This window comes from Cricetulus griseus (assembly GCF_003668045.3).
Source record: "Cricetulus griseus strain 17A/GY chromosome 1 unlocalized genomic scaffold, alternate assembly CriGri-PICRH-1.0 chr1_0, whole genome shotgun sequence".
Classification (NCBI taxonomy): domain Eukaryota; kingdom Metazoa; phylum Chordata; class Mammalia; order Rodentia; family Cricetidae; genus Cricetulus; species Cricetulus griseus.
In genome coordinates, this window is record NW_023276806.1 from 128849319 (window position 1) to 128871111 (window position 21793).

Consider the following 21793-nt stretch of genomic DNA (forward strand, 5'->3'; position numbering starts at 1 on the left):
CCAAACACTCTCCACCTTATTTTCTGAAACAATCTGTCACAGAACCTAGTGTTCACTGGTTCACCTAGCCTGGCTGGCCAGTGAGCCTCAGGGGTCCTCCTGCCTCCATCTTGCCATCTCTGGGATTACAGGTATGGGCCACCATACCCAGCTTTTTTCATATGGATTGAAAGGATTTCTGGATATAAACAATGCTTAGGCTGAAAACCAATGAGATATTGGTATCCTTGGGTTTGATTCAATGACTATTAAAGAAAGATGTAGCAGAAAGGGAGCATGATTGTTGGAGACAGTGCTTCCAACATGCGCTTCCTTTAAAGTGGTTATTTGAGACCTAGTATAGCATGTGGGTTCCATGCCTACCTTTATTAGAGGGAACACATAAGAAGAAAATGTCTATGGAATGAAATGTATGTGTGTAGAATACGGGGCAATGTGGCTGTATATAATCTGAATTTCTGAAGAGAGATCACTACTAGATATACATAGAAGGACTATAACATGTAGATTCTATTCAAAAGGGCTGAGATGCAGCCCAGGGATAGAATGCTTGCCTAGCATTCACAGAGCCCTGTGTTGATTCCCAACACTACAAAAAATAAAAATAAAAAGTCACAAGTTAATCCACTTAAAAACCATAAAGCTTTTTGCATATAGTTACCACAGACCACACCAAGTACACCCAAAATAGCCGATTTTTATACAGGTTTTTTATACAGGTTGGGTTTGAAATTATAACTGGCAGTAGATTTTGGAGAGCCTCTATAGAAACTCCAAGTCATCATTATATAGATGTGTTTTGTGAGGGATAAAGACACAAGCAGGATAGGAAACTTACAGTGAACTTTAATTTCAACTTCAAAACATGAAAAACAAGTGTTCAGAAGTAAATTAAGTCTTAATGCTGAATGGATCATCAATGAAAACCAGTTTAAAATTAGACAAAAATTATAAAATTCATTTGAATAATGGAACAGAAAGGAAGAGAATCTTAAATTAGTATATGGTAATTGTTAAATTGATCTGTAAGAAATATCACTTCAATATTGTAAGACACAGAAACTTACAAGCTTGAGAAAATAGTGGAAATATTAATTACCAAGACAAAGAAGACATTTCGTGTGAACCAGTTACTTTTTGGGGGTTTACTTCTCAGTGGTTAACAACTATGAAACTGTAGCCTCCATGTATTCTGATAGAATACCTATTTTTTTCATGAGACTAGATAAAAATCAGGAGTCAGCTATGAGGAACCATACAATAACAACATTCATTCTCCTGGGACTAACAGAGGATCCACACATTCAAAGTCTGCTTTTAATTTTTCTGCTGTTTACCTACCTGCTGAATATAACTGGCAACTTGGCAATTATCTTACTTACATTAATGGATCCTCACCTCAAAACCCCGATGTACTTTTTCCTACAAAACTTTTCCCTTTTAGAAATCTTGTTCACATCAGCTTGTATCCCTAGATACTTGTATAACCTGTCAACAGGTGACAAGACTATTACCTACGGAGCCTGTGCCAGTCAAGCATTTTTCACCGATCTCTTTGGAGTAACTGAGTTTTTTCTCCTGGCCACCATGTCCTATGACCGCTATGTGGCCATCTGTAAACCCCTGCACTATTCCACCACCATGAGCAACACTGTCTGCAGAAGACTCCTTCTTTGCTGTTGGATGACTGGGTTATTCATCATACTCCCACCCTTTAGCCTGAGCCAAAATCTGCAATTCTGTGATTCTAATGTCATTGATAGTTTTCTTTGTGATGTGTCTCCCTTCCTGAAGATTTCTTGCTCAGACACGTGGGTCATTGAGCAGATGGTTATAGGCTGTGCTGTGCTGACCTTCATCACCACCCTTTTCTGCGTTGTTCTTTCCTATGTGTATATAATCAAGACCATTATCAGATTCCCTTCTGCCCAGCAGAGGAAAAAGGCCTTTTCTACCTGTTCTTCCCACCTGATTGTGGTTTCCATCACTTATGGAAGCTGCATCTTCATCTATGTCAAACCATCTGCAAAAGACTCAGTGGCTACCAACAAGGGTGTGATAGTACTAACCACTTCCATTGCTCCCATGCTGAACCCTTTCATTTACACCTTGAGGAACAAGCAAGTCAAGCAGGCTTTCAATGATTCAATCAAAAAAATTGCCTTAGAATGCCAAAATTGATGATTCAAGTTTTTTTCTTTTTTATTGCCTTTTTATCATTTTTATTTGAATTAGAAACAAGATTGATTTATATGACAATCCCAGTTCCCTTCTCCCTCCCGTCCTCCCCTACCACCCCCCAACTAAAACCCTACCTATCACATATCCTTTCTTCTATTCTTCACCTGACTCAACCTTTCTGCTCCCTCATGACCTCTGCATCCTTCCTCTTCTTCCCTTCTCATTCTCGTAGCTCCCTCCCGCCTCTTCCCATGCTCTCAATTTCCTCAGGGGATCGTGACCCTTTCCCCTTCTCCAGGGGACAATGTTTGTCTCTTTATTAGTTTCTCTGGCAGTGTGGATTGTAGGCTGGTAATCCTTTACTCTATGTCTAAAAACCACATATGATTGAGTAAATGATGATTCAAGTTTTTATAAGATATTGATGGCCTAAGCCCTCTCTAGTAGTGGAAACACACTATATTGTACAATGAATACATACTACTAATAAAAAGTATATGCCAAATAAAAATTTTAATTCAGTGACTACTAATAAAATATTAAATTTATAAGAAAAAAGTAATAATAATTTTATTTTTCTACCCATAACTATCCACAACTAACTCTTTGACTTGTTAAATATAAATTCATTATCTTATCCATGTTAAATAATCAAAATAAAACACAAAAAAGTCATCTTACATCAAATGGACCTAACACATATCTACAGAATATTCTACACAAACACCAAAGAAAATACATTATACTCAGTAGCTTTTCTAAAATAGATCATATGTTCACTCACAAACCTTAACATGTACATATATGAAATCAGTAAGTCGTGTGTGTGTGTGTGTGTGTGTGTGTGTGTGTGTGTGTGTGTGTGTGTTGTCATATTCATTATTGTTACTTATCTAACAGTAGTAACATATAGAGTCTTGAGACTGACATCAGGTATCTTCTTCAATAACCCTCCACCTTATTTTTTTTTTTTTGAGACAAATCTCATTGAGCAGGAAACTCACCAGTTGACTAGAGCATCTGCACAGCAAGCCCGAGGGCTCCCTCTATCCTCATTTCCCCAACTTGGGTAAGCATGTGCCACCACTCCTGGCTTTTTATGTGGGTGCTGGGGACCTGAACAAGGAAGGGTCTTCATGCTTGTACATCAAGCACTTTACTTGCTGAGTCAGCACCCCAGCCCAAGAGCTGTGTTTGCTAAGAAATTAAAACTATCCTAAGTGATATGAGTATAAGAGTTTCAAAATACATGAAACAAAAACTGATAAAGCCACAAGACTAAGAGGAAATATGTATAATTGTTGTCAGAAATTTCAACACATTTCTGTTAGCAATTAATTAAACAAATATCCAAAAATTCAATAAGTAGACAAGAATTAAGCAATACCCTCCATCAACAGGATCCAACTGAATAATTTATAGAACACTTCAACCAAATGAGAGCAGAACTGTTCTTAAGTCCACAGAATATTACAGTGATAGACAATATTTGAAGACCTATAATAAGCCTTGACAAATTTGAAAGAATTAAAATTATACAAAACATGTTTTCTGGTTAAATGGAATTAAGCAAGTCAGTTTTAAAAGATTTATGATGTGAAATCATAAGTGGAACTATTTCTTTCTTTATCTTCTTTTTTAACTTCTTTATTGACTCTTTGGGAGTTTAATATTATGCACCCTAATTCTGCTCACCTTCATCCATGCCAACACACACACACACACACACACACACACACACACACACACACACACACACGGAAACAAATCAAAGTAAGCAAGAAAGCAAACAAAAACAAAACCACAACAGAAAAATCCCTTTGCTTCTCCTTCTTTTCTGCTTCTCCAACACCTCTTTACTTGTTCTGGTAGCATTGGAGGCTTTAGTATGTCATAGAATATACCTCTTTGTCTAAAGAAGTAGGACACTTTGGACCAGGGGGAGACAAGTAAGACGAGGGAGAGAGAAAAGAGGGGGTGATAAGCAGCAAATACCAGCAAAGCACAATGACACATATCTATAAAACATCATAAACTCAGTATTTTATGCACATACTAAAACTACTTAATAAGTTTTTTGAAAAAATGGATTTCTGTAAAGTGTATTTAGAAGATCATCAGAATTTGTGGAGGGAAAATATGAAATGCAGCTAAAGTAGCCTTTATAGAGATGTGCATGGCTCTACACCATGGTGATTAAAATAATTATAGACATGTCATTGGTCTTGATCTTCATTACACATCCATGCCATCTATAAGGGATATGGATAGTGTTCTATTAGAACACTTTACCATGATCAATAAAATTATCATTCAGTAACTTTGGATCAAATCACACAAAGAATGTGGTTCAGAAAATTATCAGTCTCAGCCATAGCCCATCAAAATATTCTTCAAACTTTTGCTCAATAGAGAAGTATCCCACTTTTCTTTTTACAGCCTATCCCTTTCTCCAGAGAAAAAAATTTCAATCAACATCTATCAAATACAGGAAGTCAGGAGTGATGTGACATAGTTGGGTCATGTGAGAACTGTCAGTAGAGTAGCACTGAGTAAACCAAGGGGGACAGTGGAGATGTCTCCTTCATTGAGGGCAGCGGGAGCATGCCTACAGGCAGCTGCCCCATTCCTTAGCACAGCACCGGTGTGAGAAGCAGAGAGACAGCCAAATAAAATAAACTGTATTCTCCTTCACTGTGTAGTAACACATCCAAGCCACACAATTTTAATCTCAGGTCTTGAAGAGAAAAACCTCTCCGTGGCTTCAAATATCTAAAGCAGTTTTGTTGCTTATCTAAAAATACAAACAGGAGGGGATATAATGAGAATTCAATCCTGAGGGAGCATGAGGGAGCCACCAAGTTTGAATTCTAAATGTTGATAAGCCTCTTAAGTATTAGGAGAAAACCATAATGTGGCTTGCCAAGGAAATGGAATCTTGAAATTAAGATAAGCTGTCATCCTTCATCAGAGTGTAAGGCATTCTGACTGGTCAGTTCTCTGGGTTTTAATATTTACATCTATAAAACATGGATTTTTTATTTTATTTGAGAGTAAATATTTCACTTTGTATTAGATTTGTGTCCAATATAAGCTGAGCATGACAGGGCATGCCTCTAATCCCAGGTGCTTAGAGATGGAGACAGAATCAGAAGTTTGAGGTCATCCTTAGCTACAGAGTAAGAAGAAAATCCTATGAGAGATACCATATCAGAGGGAGCCACTATACGTCCGAGAAGAGATCTGGCTGGCACTAGGGAGATCTCCACAGAACTACAAGGATGACACGATCTGACAATCCAGGCAATGGAGGAGAGGATAACCTAAAAGCCCTTCCCCTAAAATGAGATTGATGACTACTCTTTATGCCATCCTAGAGCCCTCATCCAGTGGCTGATGGAAGCAGAGACAGATATCCACAGACATACACTGAGCTGAAATCGGGAATTTAGTTGAAGAGAGGGAGGAATGAAGAGCGAAGGGGTCTGTACCAGGTTGGAGAAACCCACAGGAACAGTTGGCCTGAACAAGGGAGAACACATCGACCCCAGATGCTATCTGGGAGGCCAGTACAAGACTGATCCAGACCCCTGAACATGGATGTCAATAAGGAGGCCTCTGCACTCCAGGGAGCCTCTGGAAGTGGATTAGCATTTTTCCCTGGTGTAAGAAGGGACTTTGAGGGCCCATCCCACATGAAGGGATATACTCTGGCCCTGAACACATGGGGAAGGGCCCAGGCCCAGCACAGGAAGATTTGGTGGACTTTGCAGAGCCCCTGTTGAGGGCCCTACCCTGCCTGGGGAGTAGTGGGTGGATGGGGGGTAGGTTGGGGTGGGGAGGAGGGATGGGGGTGAGGGGAGGGAGAGGGAAAAGGGACTTACATGTGAAGCAAGTTTGTTCCCTAACTTGAATTAATAAAAAAAAAAAGAAAAGAAAATGTAAAGCATCAAAGAAAAAGAAGATAATCCTAAAAGAAATATGTACTCAACAAAGAAACCCAAACAGAATTCAGATGACATTAAACCACTCTCAGGGTCCCAGAGGACATTGTCCCTCTGCTCTACAAATTTTCACAGTGTTGATTATACCACCATCAACTTGCTAGTAACTTCTGAAATTGAGTCACTGAGGACTGTTTTGTTGTTCATGCAGTCATTCTGTGTGTGCCAGTAGCAGTATAAAACAAGTGCTGCTGTTACAGAAATTACAGGGAAGCCTGCTCTGCTCCCTCCTCGGACAACCCCCCCCCCCGCAGCCCTAGAATGAGCATCTAGGGTTGCTAGAACATTAGATGAGCATCTCTGATGGGCTAAAAAAAAAAAAATCCCTGTTCCTTAAGATCACTCCTCATTCTTGGAACAGAGAGAGTGCTAGGAAATCTAGTGTAAGATGTAATTTTAGATGTGGCAAGAGGGAAGGGGACTAAGATTGATCTCATTAGAGAAGGAGCAATGAAAATCCAGCTTACAATTGTCCAGTGTCGGGAGAAAGAGAAAGTCACATGCCTATGTGAAGACTGAGGTGAGTGGTGAGGTGGGGAAATGTGACTGGGGACAGAACACAGGCAACCCTCCTCACCAGCTACTGCTCCACAAATTGTGCTTCTCTCAAGGGCCTCCAATAAATAGCCATCAAAAAGCAAGTATGAATTGTTGTGATGCATTTTTCCATATTCTCAGAGATACAGGCAGAGAGTAAACATATTTAAAATTTGGGACTCATCTCACTACAACTGATGCTTCAGAAAAGGGAGGAAAGCAATTGGCAATCATTTCTGGTAAATCGTTAGTCTGAGGGAACACAAAGCTGGAATCTTCCTGCAGTGGCCACTCTTTCCTTCTCCTAACTGTAAGGACCAGTTGATAAGTCAGTTATTACTTCATAGGAATATAAAAACTATGGAAAAGCGCTCGCTACCTCCCCAAAAAACTATTACTGTCAAAGGATCCAAACAATATCCGTGTGAGAAATAGCATTCAAAGCCTCCCATTTCCAGCAGGTACCAAAACCATTTCAGCACTTTTAGGGGGAGATGCAGCAGACTCTTCTACAGCCTAAACAATCATTCTTACATGTTTATAAGTAAAATAAAAAATACCTTAAATACATATATTTTTAAACTCAATAAATAGAGAATCTGTGAAGGAAAGAAACTGAATCTTAAATGCTCTTAGAACCCCCAAACTGACTATGTGGTTTTGTGTAGGTTAAATCACTGAGAGATGTCTGTTAATGTTAATTGAAAGGACACTTACTCAGGAGAAGCAAAGGTTATTATTCACTGAACAAAATTGTTTCAGGATATATTTGAGCTGAAAAATAAATAACTCTCCATCTCTCAGGAAATTTTTTTTCTAGCTTAACATAGACCACAGTGTGCTTGATAAAGTAAGGTCAAAGGATCTGCTACCACAGGCTTCACAGTGCTGTCAGAAGTTATCGGTTTAATGAGCATCATGCATTAAAGCACAGTCCTGAAATCGGACACATTACTATGCCAAATACTTTAAGTGTTGAACTAGTAAGCATCAAAAGCCTCTGTGGTCATGATCATTCCCAGCAAGTAGAAGAATGTAAGTTCTGATAGGAAGGAAGGAATGCTATAGGAGACGGGCTTGGAACGAGAATGCCAAAGGCTGTTATGACAGTTTTAAACATTCTACAATTAAACAGGGAAGGAAGAAGGAGAGGAGACAGGGGAGAAAATTAGAAAAAAATCTGACCTAGTACTGTGTTCAGTCTGTCAGTCTCTCTCTAGCAAATATGTAACAAGATACTCTCTCTCCCTTAGCCAAGGAGAGGGGTGCTTTTCCTTGTTCCAAAATCATGCCTCTAAACACTGGGCACTATGCCTTGCTAACTCAGATTTTAGTGACAGTGTTGATTGCCAACTTTGATAGAAAATCAGTCTGAATGAACTGAAAAATTATGAATAGCTACCAGGATAACTAAGAAGACGTGTCAAGAAACAAGCATGGAATCATTATTAGCCTAAATCCAAAGGTTTTGCTGCAATCTTGTGTTGCTGTGTCACAGAAAATGAAATATTATCTGCTATTGTTGTAGCCTGAAAGATCCTTTTGGGAATAACTTGTTCTTAATCTCAGTGTTATGCTCTGTAAATAATGGGTGTTTGTTAAGTATTTATATGAGTGAATAGATGTTGGATATTTAATTGAACAATAAGAAAGATAAGAAATCTACAATATCTTTGATGCTCAACTGGGAAGGCACACATTTGGTACAACTGAGAAACTATTTTTTTCTGTAATATAGAAGTTTATAGGACTTATAAATAAGCCTTTGCATTAACCTAAAAGTGCTTATTGAATAATTAATCCCTACTAATAATACAAAGAAAACCATAAACTAGTGCTTATTTATTATGAACTACTGTTATCCTTATGAGAATAAATTCATCACATTTTCTTGTTATAGAATAGAGTATTTAACTATGTAAAGATATGTTGCATTTGTTTGTGTTGCAGAATAATTGTTTAATTATGTAAAGATGGCTGCTTTTGTTTATGCTGAATTTGTTTAACTATATAAAGATGTATTGCAGTTTCACCTTGCCTGTCTAAGGCATCTGATTGGTCTAATAAAAAGCTAATAATAAAAAGCTACCAATAGCTAAGCAAAGGAGGGATAGCCAGGACTGTCAGCCAGAGAGAAAAGGGGAGCCAGCCATCCAGTGGGGGGGGGCAGACAGACACGGAGGAAGTGGGAAAGCAGGAAGGACAGTAAGTAGATGAGATAAATGAGCCTCAGAGCAGCACATGGATTAATAGAAGCAAGCTAATTTAAGTTAAAGAAAAAAACTAGCTAGAAACAAGCCTAAAGCTAAGGCCAAGCATTCATAATTAATAATAAGTCTCCATGTCATGATTTGGGGGCTGACAGTCCAAAAAAGACTGCTACATTTTCTTTTACAGAGTGGACATCTGAGAAAAGCTTCTTGAAAACAAATCTCAATAAAGGTTAAGTCTCAACATAAAGAAAAGGAGGTGTGACTGAACCAATATCATACTGACATTCCTGAGCATATAAATTTGAGTAGAGACTTGGACTGCTTAGGAGTGCTAAAATGGACAGTGATGAATGCCAAAGAGAAAGGTAAGGTACTTTTTGCAATTTGTTTACAAAGACTGGTTTATACAAACCCAGGTTCCTTTATGTTTGGTTGAATAAGGTAGGTAGGTAGGCAGGCAGAAAGATGGATGGGTGATAGATGAGAGATAAGTAGGTGATAGATTAGGTAGATAAATGATAAATGATAGATAATAGATGATAGATAGATAGATAGATAGATAGATAGATAGATAGATAGATAGATGTAGATAGGCAGGTGATAGATAAATATATAGATGATAGATGATGACAGATAGATGATATATAGATAATAGATGATAGATAGATAGATAAATGATAGGTTTTAAAAACCTGAAAATAGCAAAAAGATTAGGATATGGTTGGTGGGGTAGTGGAAGAATGATCTAAGGAGGGAAACAAAAGAATAGGTATGACTAAGAGGGCAGGGTTATCAGGTGGGCAGTACTGCAGGCCCCCCTCTGAGCTCTATCCTTTACCTAAAGCATTACGGTAGGACTACATCAGGTTTATGCTCAAATTCTAGAACATGTTTCCTTGCACCACCACTTCAAAGATCTCAAAAAACTTTCTACCTAAAAAGTCCCGAAACTTACTAAACAAATGTTTTTCATTGCCAAATACAGGAATGATGAACCAAAGGCCACAACGTGTATTTCACACTTTTAATCTCCTTCTTTAGGGTTAATCTGCAATTCAAATAACAAAGCTGTCACTTTAAAATGAAATGCTACTGTTAAAATTAATGACAACAAAGTAAGATGATCAGCAAAAACTCCTATCTGGCAGATGTTTCTTGGTTTGAGAAATAGAGCATTTCAGAATGGTGGAGATGAAGAATGATTTAAAAAGATGAGAGGGGAGTAAAGAACTCCAGAGTTGCCAAGACTTCTTTTAGGCAGAGTCAGGTACAATCTATACCCTGACACAACCGCTGAGAAATTGTATGCCGTACATACACATGACTTGTGTTTTGTTTGGTTTTTATCTGGCATCTGTAGAAATGTAGAAAATGTAGAAATGTCAGAGAATTATACACATAAGAACAATACAGATATTTCCACAGAAGACACCAAGTAGGACACCGGTGGTGTAGCTGTAGTAACAGATTGATTGTCGAGTGAAAGAAAATTGTGTGCATGAGGGCTCCCTGGCTGGGATGTCTTCACTCAGGTCACCATGCCAGATTCTTCTAACACTTCTCTCTTCAGATCCAAACACGCATGACTTGGCACAAGACAGGGATGAGAAATCATACGACAATAACAACATTCATCCTGCTGGGGTTGACAGATGATCCAAAACTACAAGTTCTGATTTTTCTATTTTTGTTCCTCACCTACATGTTGAGTGTGGCTGGGAACCTGACCATCATCACTCTCACACTTTTGGATCCCCATCTTAAAACGCCCATGTACTTTTTTCTCCGAAATTTTTCTTTCTTGGAAGTCTCTTTCACCACTGTCTGTATCCCCAGATTCCTGTACATGATGGCTACAGGAGACAATACTGTTACTTACAACGCTTGTGCTACTCAGTTGTTTTTCATTGTCCTCTTTGGAGCAACAGAATTTTTCCTTCTCGCTGCCATGTCCTATGACCGCTATGTGGCCATCTGCAAGCCCCTGCACTACACCACCATCATGAGCAACAGGGTGTGCACCGTTCTCGTCCTCTCCTGCTGGTTTGCTGGCCTGTTGATCATCCTCCCACCTCTAGGCATAGGCCTCCAGCTGGAGTTCTGTGACTCCAATGTGATTGATCATTTTGGCTGTGATGCCTCTCCCATTCTACAGATAACCTGCTCAGACACAGTGTTTATAGAGAAAATTGTCTTGGCTTTTGCCATACTGACACTCATTATAACTCTAGTGTGTGTTGTTCTGTCCTACACATACATCATCAAGACCATTTTAAAGTTCCCTTCCGCCCAACAAAGGAAAAAAGCCTTTTCCACCTGTTCTTCCCATATGATTGTGGTTTCTATAACCTATGGCAGCTGCATTTTCATTTACATCAAACCTTCAGCAAAGGAAGGGGTGGCCATCAACAAGGTTGTGTCTGTGCTCACAACATCAGTCGCCCCTTTGCTTAATCCATTCATTTATACACTTCGAAACAAGCAAGTAAAAGAAGCCTTCAAAGACACAGTAAAACGAATTATATTTCTCACAAAGAAGTAAGATCTTTAGGCTGACCTAAATTTAAACCTACGTAACCATGAGCAGCATTCATGAACCTAACAATGTATGTTTTCTTCCCATCACATATATTCATCAAGATAACTTTTCCCTAAGAACAGTTTTCTCTTATACTCCAAAAATGAAAATCAAGTAAATTGTTTCACATCCTTTTATGTTTATTTTACTTAGTTTATTTTACTTAGAAGTTTATTTTCTTCAATTATTGTATTTTTCAAAGATTAGATTACACAGATTCCCAGTGTCATACAAATAATAAGATTTGTGTCTCTAGTCATATGTCCTTCTCAAGATGTGGGATCTAAATACCCATGTCTCACTCACTAAATCATGTCTCACTTCTTGAGAATACTTTGATCTCTATTCTTGACTCATAAAGGGTATTTAAAGACTCTCTTTTAAAAAAACATGTACCATGTTCCAATATGATCAAAGTTCCAGTGCTAAGAGGTAACAACTTCAGCTGTTGATATTTCATTGGTTTGTCTCATGAAACCCATGAATGGGGTACTGACAAACCCATCACTGCTTGGAGTGTTCCTGCGTTATCCATTCTCTGAAGACTAAACACCTTTCCCTATTGCCCTGCTATCTCATATTCTATAACAAGCTGGCCACAATCAATGAACTGAAGTTTAGCTCATCTTTCGGCTGCTGACTCAAGCATCTTAGGGATGGTGTATCTGGTGCTATCTGTGTATCAGTATCTGGGAAGTTCATGTGATCTGTGATATGCTCCTCTGAAGAGTTCTGCTGTACCAGAACTCTCCATCTAAATACCTTATTTAAAGGCAAAAGGAAATGAGACTACTCTGTTAGTTTTGTCGAAAATTTCTAAGGGAGGACAAAGTGGGGAAATGAACATCCCTTTGAGACAGACCTGATATGTGAGCTTTCTTGGTGACAAAGACAGGTGTTGCTGAATGTGTGAGAAGGGGATGAAAGATCAAGGTAATTGTTTAGGTATGAGTGAAGATCACATGCATTAGTGATGAACTCTGAGTTACCAGTAATTTATTGGTGTCACATTAAGAAAACAAATAAAAGCACTTTCCCTTGTTGTCATATAACCAAGAATGAGCTCAAATTTGAACTCTCTCCACCACACTCCCTGTATCTTCCATCCTCTGTCTGTCAGTTGCATTAGTCTGCATCTGTGTCTGCATCAGTATCTGTGTCTGTCCCTGTGTGTGTGTCTGCCTATGTGGTTGTACCTGTCTGTCTCCTTCTCTGTGTGTCTGTGTCTGTGTGACTCTCTCTCTCTCTCTCTCTCTCTCTCTCTCTCTCTCTCTCTCTCTCTGGGTGTGGGTGTGTGTGTGTGTGTGTGTGTGTGTGTGTGTGTGTGTATGTCAGAGAGAGAAATGAGTTATATGTTCCTGTATGTGTCATGTGTGTCTGTTATGCAACTGTCTGTCTGTCTGTCTGTCTGTCTGTCTGTCTGTCTGTCTGTCTGTCCCTAACAGAGGGATTCACTCTGACTTTATTGAGCAGCACAGAAATATCACATGAGGAAGGAATGGGATACTTTACAGAAAACTTTAACAGCATTTTAAAGGGATTAAGTAACTGGCTCCATTTGATCCCAACCAACCCAGATAACAAACATTGCTTATCAGCCAATATCTATAAATGGTTGCTTTCAACCTTTATGGTAGAAAAGTTGTTTACAACTTGTGTTTGCTGCCTTCAGCAAATAATATACATGCATTGTCTGCTTCAGGGGCATGGGGCATTCTCCTCTTGGTCACCCACTTGATATGAGGAAATGCAAATCAGGCCACCCTGTGCTGTCTTTAGCACAGAGCAGAGGTAGATACAAAACATCAATACTACGGCCACTCTTACACCAAATCCAGTCACTACTGAAACTGACTGTACCAAGTTTGATCAACCAAAATATTCAGAACTTTGTAGCATTTACTTTTACATAAAGATTAGAATTTCACATGGAAATAGCTAATTTTTCCACATGTCTCTATGCCACCCTGATCTCAGGTCTTCCTTCTGTACCCCTCAGCATTGTCAATTTCTTCCATCAAAAAGTTTTTCTGCTGGTTGAGTCAGGTGAAGAATAGAAGAAAGGGTATGTGATAGGTAGGGTTTTAGTTGGGGGGAGTTGTAGGGGAGGATGGGAGGGAGAAGGGAACTGGGATTGTCATGTAAATCAAGCATGTTTCTAATTCAAATTTAAAGCATGATTTTAAAAAAAGTTTTTCTGCTACTGGAAACTAAGGAATGCCTAGAGTGGGAGAAATAGTTTTGCCCAGGGAAGAGCTCACCAATGTTTATCAATATGAAATGATCATCCCTGAAAAATACATACAGTAACATTGTACAAACTGGGCATATTATATTTAGAAACATATGTACATATATATATACACGCATGTAACAGCAATTAATGAAACAAGAGGCCATGAATTTGAAAGAGAGAAAAAACAAAGGGAGGATGATGTAATTATATTATAATCTCAAAAATAAAAGAAAAATAAAATTGTTTAAACAATAGTTCTTTCTTGAAGGGGAAGATCCATGGAGAGAGAAAACCTTCTTACCCATGTCTCATATTCCTGTCAAGACTGTTAGAGTACAAACCTAAAATCTCAATCTCAGAACTCTATTGAAAGTTGCCTAAGGATATCCAGCTTCTACTCTTTCTCAATATTAGTCATCCTGATACATGGAGTTTATCATTTGTAAATACTGTTTTCTTAAACTCTTCCAGAACCTTCTAGCTTCCAAGTTTGAAAAGTTCATTAACTTATCAGAAGTTCAGAAGTTGATCTTTAGATTTCCTGGCACAATGTATTTAAGACAGCACTCTGCTTCTGTGGGCTTCTTCCCCAGAAGTTCAGACAAATTACAGTTGTGGATCACCCTATAAAATATCTGACCAAGACTCCTCAAAGCTAGCAAGATCGTTCATTGAAAGTGAGGAAAATTTGAGCCTATCTCAGCCAAGAGGAGCCTAAAGTACATTTCAATTCAGTATGATCCATTCTAGATAAGATTCCGGGATAGAGAAGGCTACTAGGTAAAAGCCTTTAAAAATCTGAATAACGCTGGGCCTGGGCGTTGGTGGCGCAGGCCTTTAATCCCAGCACTCGGGAGGCAGAGGTAGGTGGATCTCTGTGAGTTCCAGGCCAGCCTGGTCTCCAGAGCGAGTGCCAGGATAGGCTCCAAAGCTACACAGAGAAACTCTGTCTCGAAAAACCAAAAATAAAATAAAATAAAAATCTGAATAACTGTGATTGGAATGTAAAATGAAATCAAAAATTTAAAAAAAATAAATTAAAAATAAATAAATAAAATCAGAAACATATGACCTGCGCTCAATGCTCCCCTTGCAACTTCCTCACTAGTCCCTCTGGGATGCCTTCTCTTAAATATCTATTTAACCTTTGTTCTTTAAGATGACAACAAAGGGTTATTATTAATCCTCAGTACCAAGACCCCTGGGGAACATATTGTTTGTTAGCACAATTGATCCCATAGTGCCTATTCTGAAGACAGGGGAAAAAATGTTACTTTGAATATTTAAAAAATCTCCAAAAATCTAATACGCACTCTGTTCTAATAATCACCTCCCCCAAGAACAGAGAGAGCCCTAAAAATTCTCTGGTATGTCACTCACAAATTAGTGAATATTTGGAAATTTGTTTGGCACTTTATAGCATAAAAAGTGTAAAAGAAGGAAATTTCCCCAAGGTAATGAGACAATCACTGAGATGCACAACTGTGAAAGGTTAGTCACAGCACAGGTAACACACTGAAGTGCCACCTGAACGACTAACATCATAAGTATTTTCCATGCAGATGGGAAATCCAGATGGCATATGTGTTATCCACTGTGTGCCAGGCATTATTCCAGGAAATGTGAATGGAAATAATAGCATGGCCACAATACAACATGATTGTTCACTAAGTGGATTGTTGTGACTGCAGAGACAGACATAGAAACAACCATAAGCTGATGGCCAATATGACTCTCACAATAACAGATCTACTGTAACAGAAATATGATATGTCTTTACTCTCACTTGTGACCACGAGTATTATCATCTAGAATCACAATATCCTACTGACTTTGTTATATTCGTTGGGATCATGGGGGCAGAACCCTAATAAATTACACACTTGACTAGATTAGCAAGAAGGTTTATCCATGAAAGAGAACAAAGCTATATACTGTTCCTTTTTCAGAAAGATATACAATTCATTTTTGTTCCTCAATTCTTGCTACTGTAAATCCAGAATAACACTTTATATGTACCATGTGTGCTTTTATGTACACATTATATATGCAAATATTACTTACTTTTAATTCTGCGAAGAGAAGATATTTTTTATTTTCATAAAATAAAGTTTAAATCAAGATGTTACTTCAAAGCCAGAGAGATGACTCAGAGTGCAAATTTCCACCAGTCCTGGCAACCTGAATTCAATCCTTGGGACCCATACTGCACAAAGACAGAACTGAATACCCGGGTAGTCCTCTAAATTCCACTGGCTCCTCTTTCTCTTTTTAACATTCATCAATTCATCCAGTTGGTTGGCTGGTTAGTTAGTTATCTATTTATTTATATGTGTGAGTGTAGGCTACCGTGTGCCATAGCATGCAGGCGGAGACACCATCAAGCACTAGCGAGCCTATCACATGTTCTTCATACTTTCCAGACAATCAGGAAGTCATTCAAAGTGATAACTGAGCCAAAGTTGTCTAGCGCTAACTGCCCACATTAGTCTCTTAAATAATCCTGCCAGTCAGTTATTCAATGGGAATAACGTAATACTCACTGCTTCCTGACCTCCCTATGTGTCTTACAGGTTTCTCCTCATTTTTGTTGTTGGCAGAGAGGGGGTGGTGATGGTATCTTCATGGCCTTTTCCCCATGTATACACTATTTCCACACTTTAGTTCAATAAATCAGAGTTGTTCTTTGACACACTGAATGAAATACCCATTTCAGGGTATTTGATCCTAAGATCATCCCTCCTCCAACTGTGAAACAGACCTCATTTCCACACACAAAGACATTGCTCCAGTAACCAACACCTCCCAGCCCCAATCATAACCTCTCATCTCTCCAACAACTGATCCCACGTCCTCATGTGTATATATATTTTTTTTCCATTTTAGAGAGTGGAGAGATGATTTAGTGGTTAAAGTGCTTACCATGTAAGCATAAGGTCAGAATTCAGATCCTCAGAAGCCAGGTAAGTGCCAAGCGGGTCTGCAGGACTACCTGGAATTCCAGCCTTGGATGACAGAAACAAAGGATCCCCAGAACAAGTTGACTAGCAATTCTAGCCATATAGATAAGCTCTGATTTTTTTTGGGGGGGGGGGTCGAGATAGGGTTTCTCTGTGGCTTTGGAGACTGTCCTGGCACTTGCTCTTGTAGACCAGGCTGGTCTTGAACTCACAGAGATCCTCCTGCTCTGCCTCCCGCGTGCTGGGATTAAAGATGTGCACCACCAATGCCCAGCCTAAGCTCTGATTTTAAATGAGAGACCTTGCCTCAATGAGTAGAGTAGAAATGCAGTAGAAGATGATTGAACCTCAGATGTTCACATGTGTGCACACACATGCATGTATGTGCATATACACATGTGCCCACATATGTGCAAACATAGTACACATTCATCTCACATGCACAGGAAATTGGGAAAAAATTAATATCAGTATTCTGGAGGTTGAGGCATGAGAATCGAGACTTCAAGACAAGTCTAGGCTATATAGCAAGACAAGGGGTGAGGGGCTGCAAAATAATCCAAGTCAGTACTGGAATTTTAAATAAAAAATACAAGTTGTTAAAAATTTACTGTAGTCCAACTTGAGTGACTTTGATTTAAAACATGACATTGGATTTTTAAAGATAACTTGGAGTTCAGCCTGGTCTCCAGAGCAAGTGCCAGGATAGGCTCCAAAGCTACACAAAGAAGCCCAGTCTCAAAAAAAAAAAAAAGATAACTTGGAATTTGTAAAGACAGAGACTTGATCTTATGTATGTATGATGTAAAGCTGTCAATATGAAATTCGTGAGAAGGACAAGAGAGAAAAGGTTAAGGTTTATGGTTTAATTAAAAAAATTGTGTTTCAAATTTTTTAAAAATATCAAATTGTTAAATTCTCCTTTTTTCTGTTAAAAGCAGATAACCAACCTTGGATTTGTGTCAGTGATGCAAAGGTGGGTTAACATATTAGTAAATTTATTAGTACCTATGTTATCAACACATTTAGAAAGGGGGAAGCTACAGAGAGCGGGACGTCCGTCTCCAGGTCGCAGCAACTGTGGTGTTGATCACCTGGGAACGGATTAAAAATGGGCGATGCTGAGAAAGGTAAGAAGATTTTTGTTCAGAAGTATACCCAGTTCCACACTGTGGAAAAGAGAAGCAAGCATAAGCCTGGACCAAATCTCCATGGTCTGTTGGGAGGAAGACAGGTCAGGCTGCTGGATTCTCGTACACAGATGTCAATAAGAACAAAGGCATCACCTGGGGAGAGGATACCCTGATGGAGTATTTGGAGAATCCCAAAAGTACATCCCCGGAACAAAAATGATCTTCGCTGGAATTAAGAAGGGAGAGAGGGCGGACCTAATAGCTTATCTTAAAAAGGCTACTAATGAGTAATTCCGATGCCTTTTTATTACAAAACAAATGTCTCATGACTTTTAATGTGTGGTATAATTTAATTCACACACCAAAATTCAGATCACGAATGGCTAACAATGGTTTTGTTGGACAGTCCTGATTTAAGTAAAAGTGGCTTGTAGTAAAGTGGATACGATCTTTTTTAAAATAACAATTCCAGTTGCATAAATACTATCACTTCTCTCCCTTTCTCAAGATAGGATTGTACTTAATTATTAAAGTTCAACTTTCCACAAAGATGGGGGTGTCACCTCAAACCTATTGAATGGTTTTATACTTAAATTTATATAACTGGGCATATGAGTATGTTTAAACACTGGGAAAACTCTGTTACTGTCTCTGAAATCTGTGTTTCAGTTTGTATTCACTGGTCCATTACAGGCAATGGCTAAACATCAGGAAGGAACGTGACTTGATGACGTCGTTTTAGTTAGAATTCCCTAAGTCAAGGATGTTGCCTTTTACCACTTAAAGGCACTTACTGTGGTCTATGTGTAATATCAAATAAAGAGTACTTAGCACAAAAAGAAAGAAAGAAAGAAAGAAAGAGAGAGAGAGAGAGAGAGAGAGAGAGAGAGAGAAAGAAAGAAAGAAAGAAAGAAAGAAAGAAAGAAAGAAAGAAAGAAAGAAAGAAAGAAAGGGAGAAGCTATATATTTGTTGACTATAATAAATTTATCAGGTTTGATAATTTATTCAGTACAAATTTTTAATAAGATTAGCATTAATAGTAACTCTTCACAAACTATGAACAAGTTAATCCTGAACTGTCATGTCAACGCTAATTAACTAACTTGGCTCTTTTCCACCCCAGCTGTAGGTTACTAAGTAAATCAATTTGGCCGTTGTAAGGATTCAGGCATTATGCCAGCCTGCCCCTGTCACCTGGCAGAATGCACTCAGGCAGTACTCTGGTCAGCCCAGGGTTCCATGACTACTAGTCTGCATGCAGTTGCAAAGGACCCCTTTAAAAGACAGACCCCACCCACCCACCCACTTACGCAGTTCCCCTGGGTCAGACGGGACTTTTCCTATCTCCCTCTTCTGTCCTCTGTCTCTCTGTCTCTTTGCCTCTTTTCTCTTTCCTTCCCCCCTTTCCGTCTCTAATAAAACTTCTCACTAAGTTCTGTCTGCCTGGCATGTTTGCCCCCCACGTTGGTCACCCTCGCCAAGATTCCCCTAGCGCTTTATCATGACCGCAGTGGTTTATTGCAAACAGTGGAAGAGTGAGTGTTCAGTTCTCTAAGAACGTCTAATAATTAGTGGAATGAATGGCAGACTATGCCTTGGATTGAAGAGGGTCCAGAAATGAGGAAAAGCAGTCAAATGTGATAGCTTTTTTGAATGACTTTCATAAGTCCAGCATCTATCAGGGAATTTCTAAGATGCTTCTTTGAACTCCACTGAAGAATCCCTCAAGCAATAAGAAGAAAAGTTAAAAGAAACTCCATACATGCTTTTCATCTGATACTTTGTCTTGCACGTGACCTATCTCTAATTCTATTGTTGCCTGTTTCTCCAAGGACTCTGTTCCAAATAATAACTGTTTATTTTTTTCCTCCCGAATTTATTTTACTATATTGTTAATTAGTGACTTTTTAAAACCATGATCCCAGGGGCCTTTTGTTTGTCTAACCAGATGATCCCTAAACTCCCTTGGAAGACCAACAGATAAAACATATACCACACCTGTTAGTATGGAATTTACAGGGAACGCTATTGTCCTGTGTAAAGGTCAAAGACATTGATTTTGCCCAAAACCAGAGTGGGTTTCTCACCATCATCAAGGGCTTAAATTCTTTCAACTCTACAGAAATAAATGAGCATTTTTCCAGAACCAAAGTCAGAAAACATCCTTTACCCAGTGACTTCTAAGATTTATTGAAAGCAAAGGACATTTGAGGAAGACCTGGCAAATTGTGGGAACCTAAGTGCTCTCTAACTATTCCTCAGCTGGCTAGTGAGTGATGCATTGCTAGTGAGTGAAGTTCCTGGGTGCATTAAAAGCACGGTGGTGATGCTGTGGCTAATAAATGCCTGCTCTACAGAAGCCATGAACAGAGATCTGAACAGTGAGTATGGTTTCCTTAGACGTGTTCATTGTTTGACATCCAGAGCCTAAGTAGTTCAAAGCTGTAGAACAAAAATCATTGACAAAGAACCAGTGGGCTCAGCGGCACTCCTTCAGAGAAAAAAAGGAACAAACAAAACTGGCTTCCTCACATCTAGGCCACTTCTTCAGCTACTTCACTCAAACTCAAATAACATTTTATTTATTTATTTATTATTATTATTATTATTATTATTACAAGTGTGTGAGTATTTGTCCTGCATGCATGTATGTCTGGTGCCCTCGGAAGCTGGGAGAAAGTGTTGGATCCCCTAAATCTGAATCTGGAATTAGAGGCAGTTGGAAGCTGTCCTGTGGGTACAGAGGATCAAACATAGGTCTTCTGAGAGAGCAGCCATCGCTCTTAACTGCAGAGTCATCTCTCTAGCCATTTGAATAACTTTGAAAATGACAAATTTTATTATTCTTACATAGAGATAAAATTATATTCTTACTTATAGATAAAGTACTCTAGTACAATTTGGAGGGATTGTGACTAAAAGTGGTTGTCTTTCTGACTCCTAACAGTTATCTCAATATACTGAGGTCCTTCATTAAAATTTTAAATCTTAAATATCAAAGCACTGATAATATAACTTCTTTGCACTTTGCATGTAATCAATTGACTTTGAAGGACAAATGGTCGGGTCTCATTCGTTCGACCATGTCCTAGGTGTCTGCTGTGCTCAAGGCAATGATCCTGTCCTGAATTTTCAATTGTTTATAAAACAAGCCATGATCTATGTTCTCACAGAGTTCACTATAGAGGATGAAAAGAAAAGGTAAATGGGTACATAACTAAAACTACAGTTAAGTATCCTAGCATAAATAAGCAAAGCAGTGTTTCAATAACACTACAAGTAATTAGAACATCTATGTTTCTCCAGGAGGATATTTTGACAAGGTATACTTAAACTGAAACCTTTGGAATAAGATTTATTCATGATAGAATACAAGCATGGCATTTTGGAGAGAAAGGGGGGGGAAACCTGTAAAGATCCTTCAGTGAAGAGAATCTTAATGTCTTCAAAGAATTGAAGACTTAACACTTAACTTAAACAAAAGATGAACTCCAAACTCTACACAGTGATGTGGTCATGAAGGACCAATGAACCAAGGAGAGATGCTTGAATTCCATTCCGTGGGAAAGAGAATTTCACTGAGCAGTGCTATAAAGTTAGTTTACACTTTGTAGCTAACCCTGGCCAGTCAGGGAATCTTGTCCCGTGGAGTCTGAGCAAAAGGCCATAAAACTGAGGTTAGGAATTGGTGCAGTTAATTATTGTTCCTGGTACTGCAACTAGCTCAACAAGTCATACAGCTGGCTACATTTCCTAGTAAATAAGATTGTATTCTTTTAGTAATAGTTTATCTTAAAATCCAATTAGCAAAGCATTTGGTTTGATCTAAAAGATACTTTAAAGTTTTATCACTTGATAGTGTATGATTATTTGGCAGCTAGGGAAATTACAGCTGTTTTCTTAAGCTGTGCTCTAAGACAGATCTTAATGGAAACTTATAACTCCTGACT

General features: G+C 38.7%; 2 protein-coding genes and 1 pseudogene across 2 annotated transcripts; all 3 read left to right on the plus strand.

Annotated features, from left to right (window-relative positions):
• The first annotated feature begins 1245 nt into the window (after nucleotides 1–1245).
• Nucleotides 1246–2181, plus strand: LOC100768871 (olfactory receptor 6C2). The gene has a single exon (XM_027391864.1). The coding sequence runs from the start codon at nucleotides 1246–1248 to the stop codon at nucleotides 2179–2181; it is 936 nt and encodes a 311-aa protein (XP_027247665.1).
• An 8357-nt stretch (nucleotides 2182–10538) lies between these two features.
• On the plus strand, nucleotides 10539–11477 carry LOC100769149 (olfactory receptor 6C2). The gene has a single exon (XM_027391865.1). It carries the CDS (start codon nucleotides 10539–10541, stop codon nucleotides 11475–11477), a length of 939 nt encoding a protein of 312 aa, XP_027247666.1.
• A 6337-nt stretch (nucleotides 11478–17814) lies between these two features.
• Nucleotides 17815–18133, plus strand: LOC100769435 (annotated as a pseudogene).
• The last annotated feature ends 3660 nt before the right edge of the window (nucleotides 18134–21793 follow it).

What these genes read in the sequence shown, in the direction of transcription:
- LOC100768871 (XM_027391864.1), top strand. Translation starts at nt 1,246, where the DNA reads ATGAGGAACCATACAATAACAACATTCATTCTCCTGGGACTAACAGAG.
- LOC100769149 (XM_027391865.1), top strand. Translation starts at nt 10,539, where the DNA reads ATGAGAAATCATACGACAATAACAACATTCATCCTGCTGGGGTTGACA.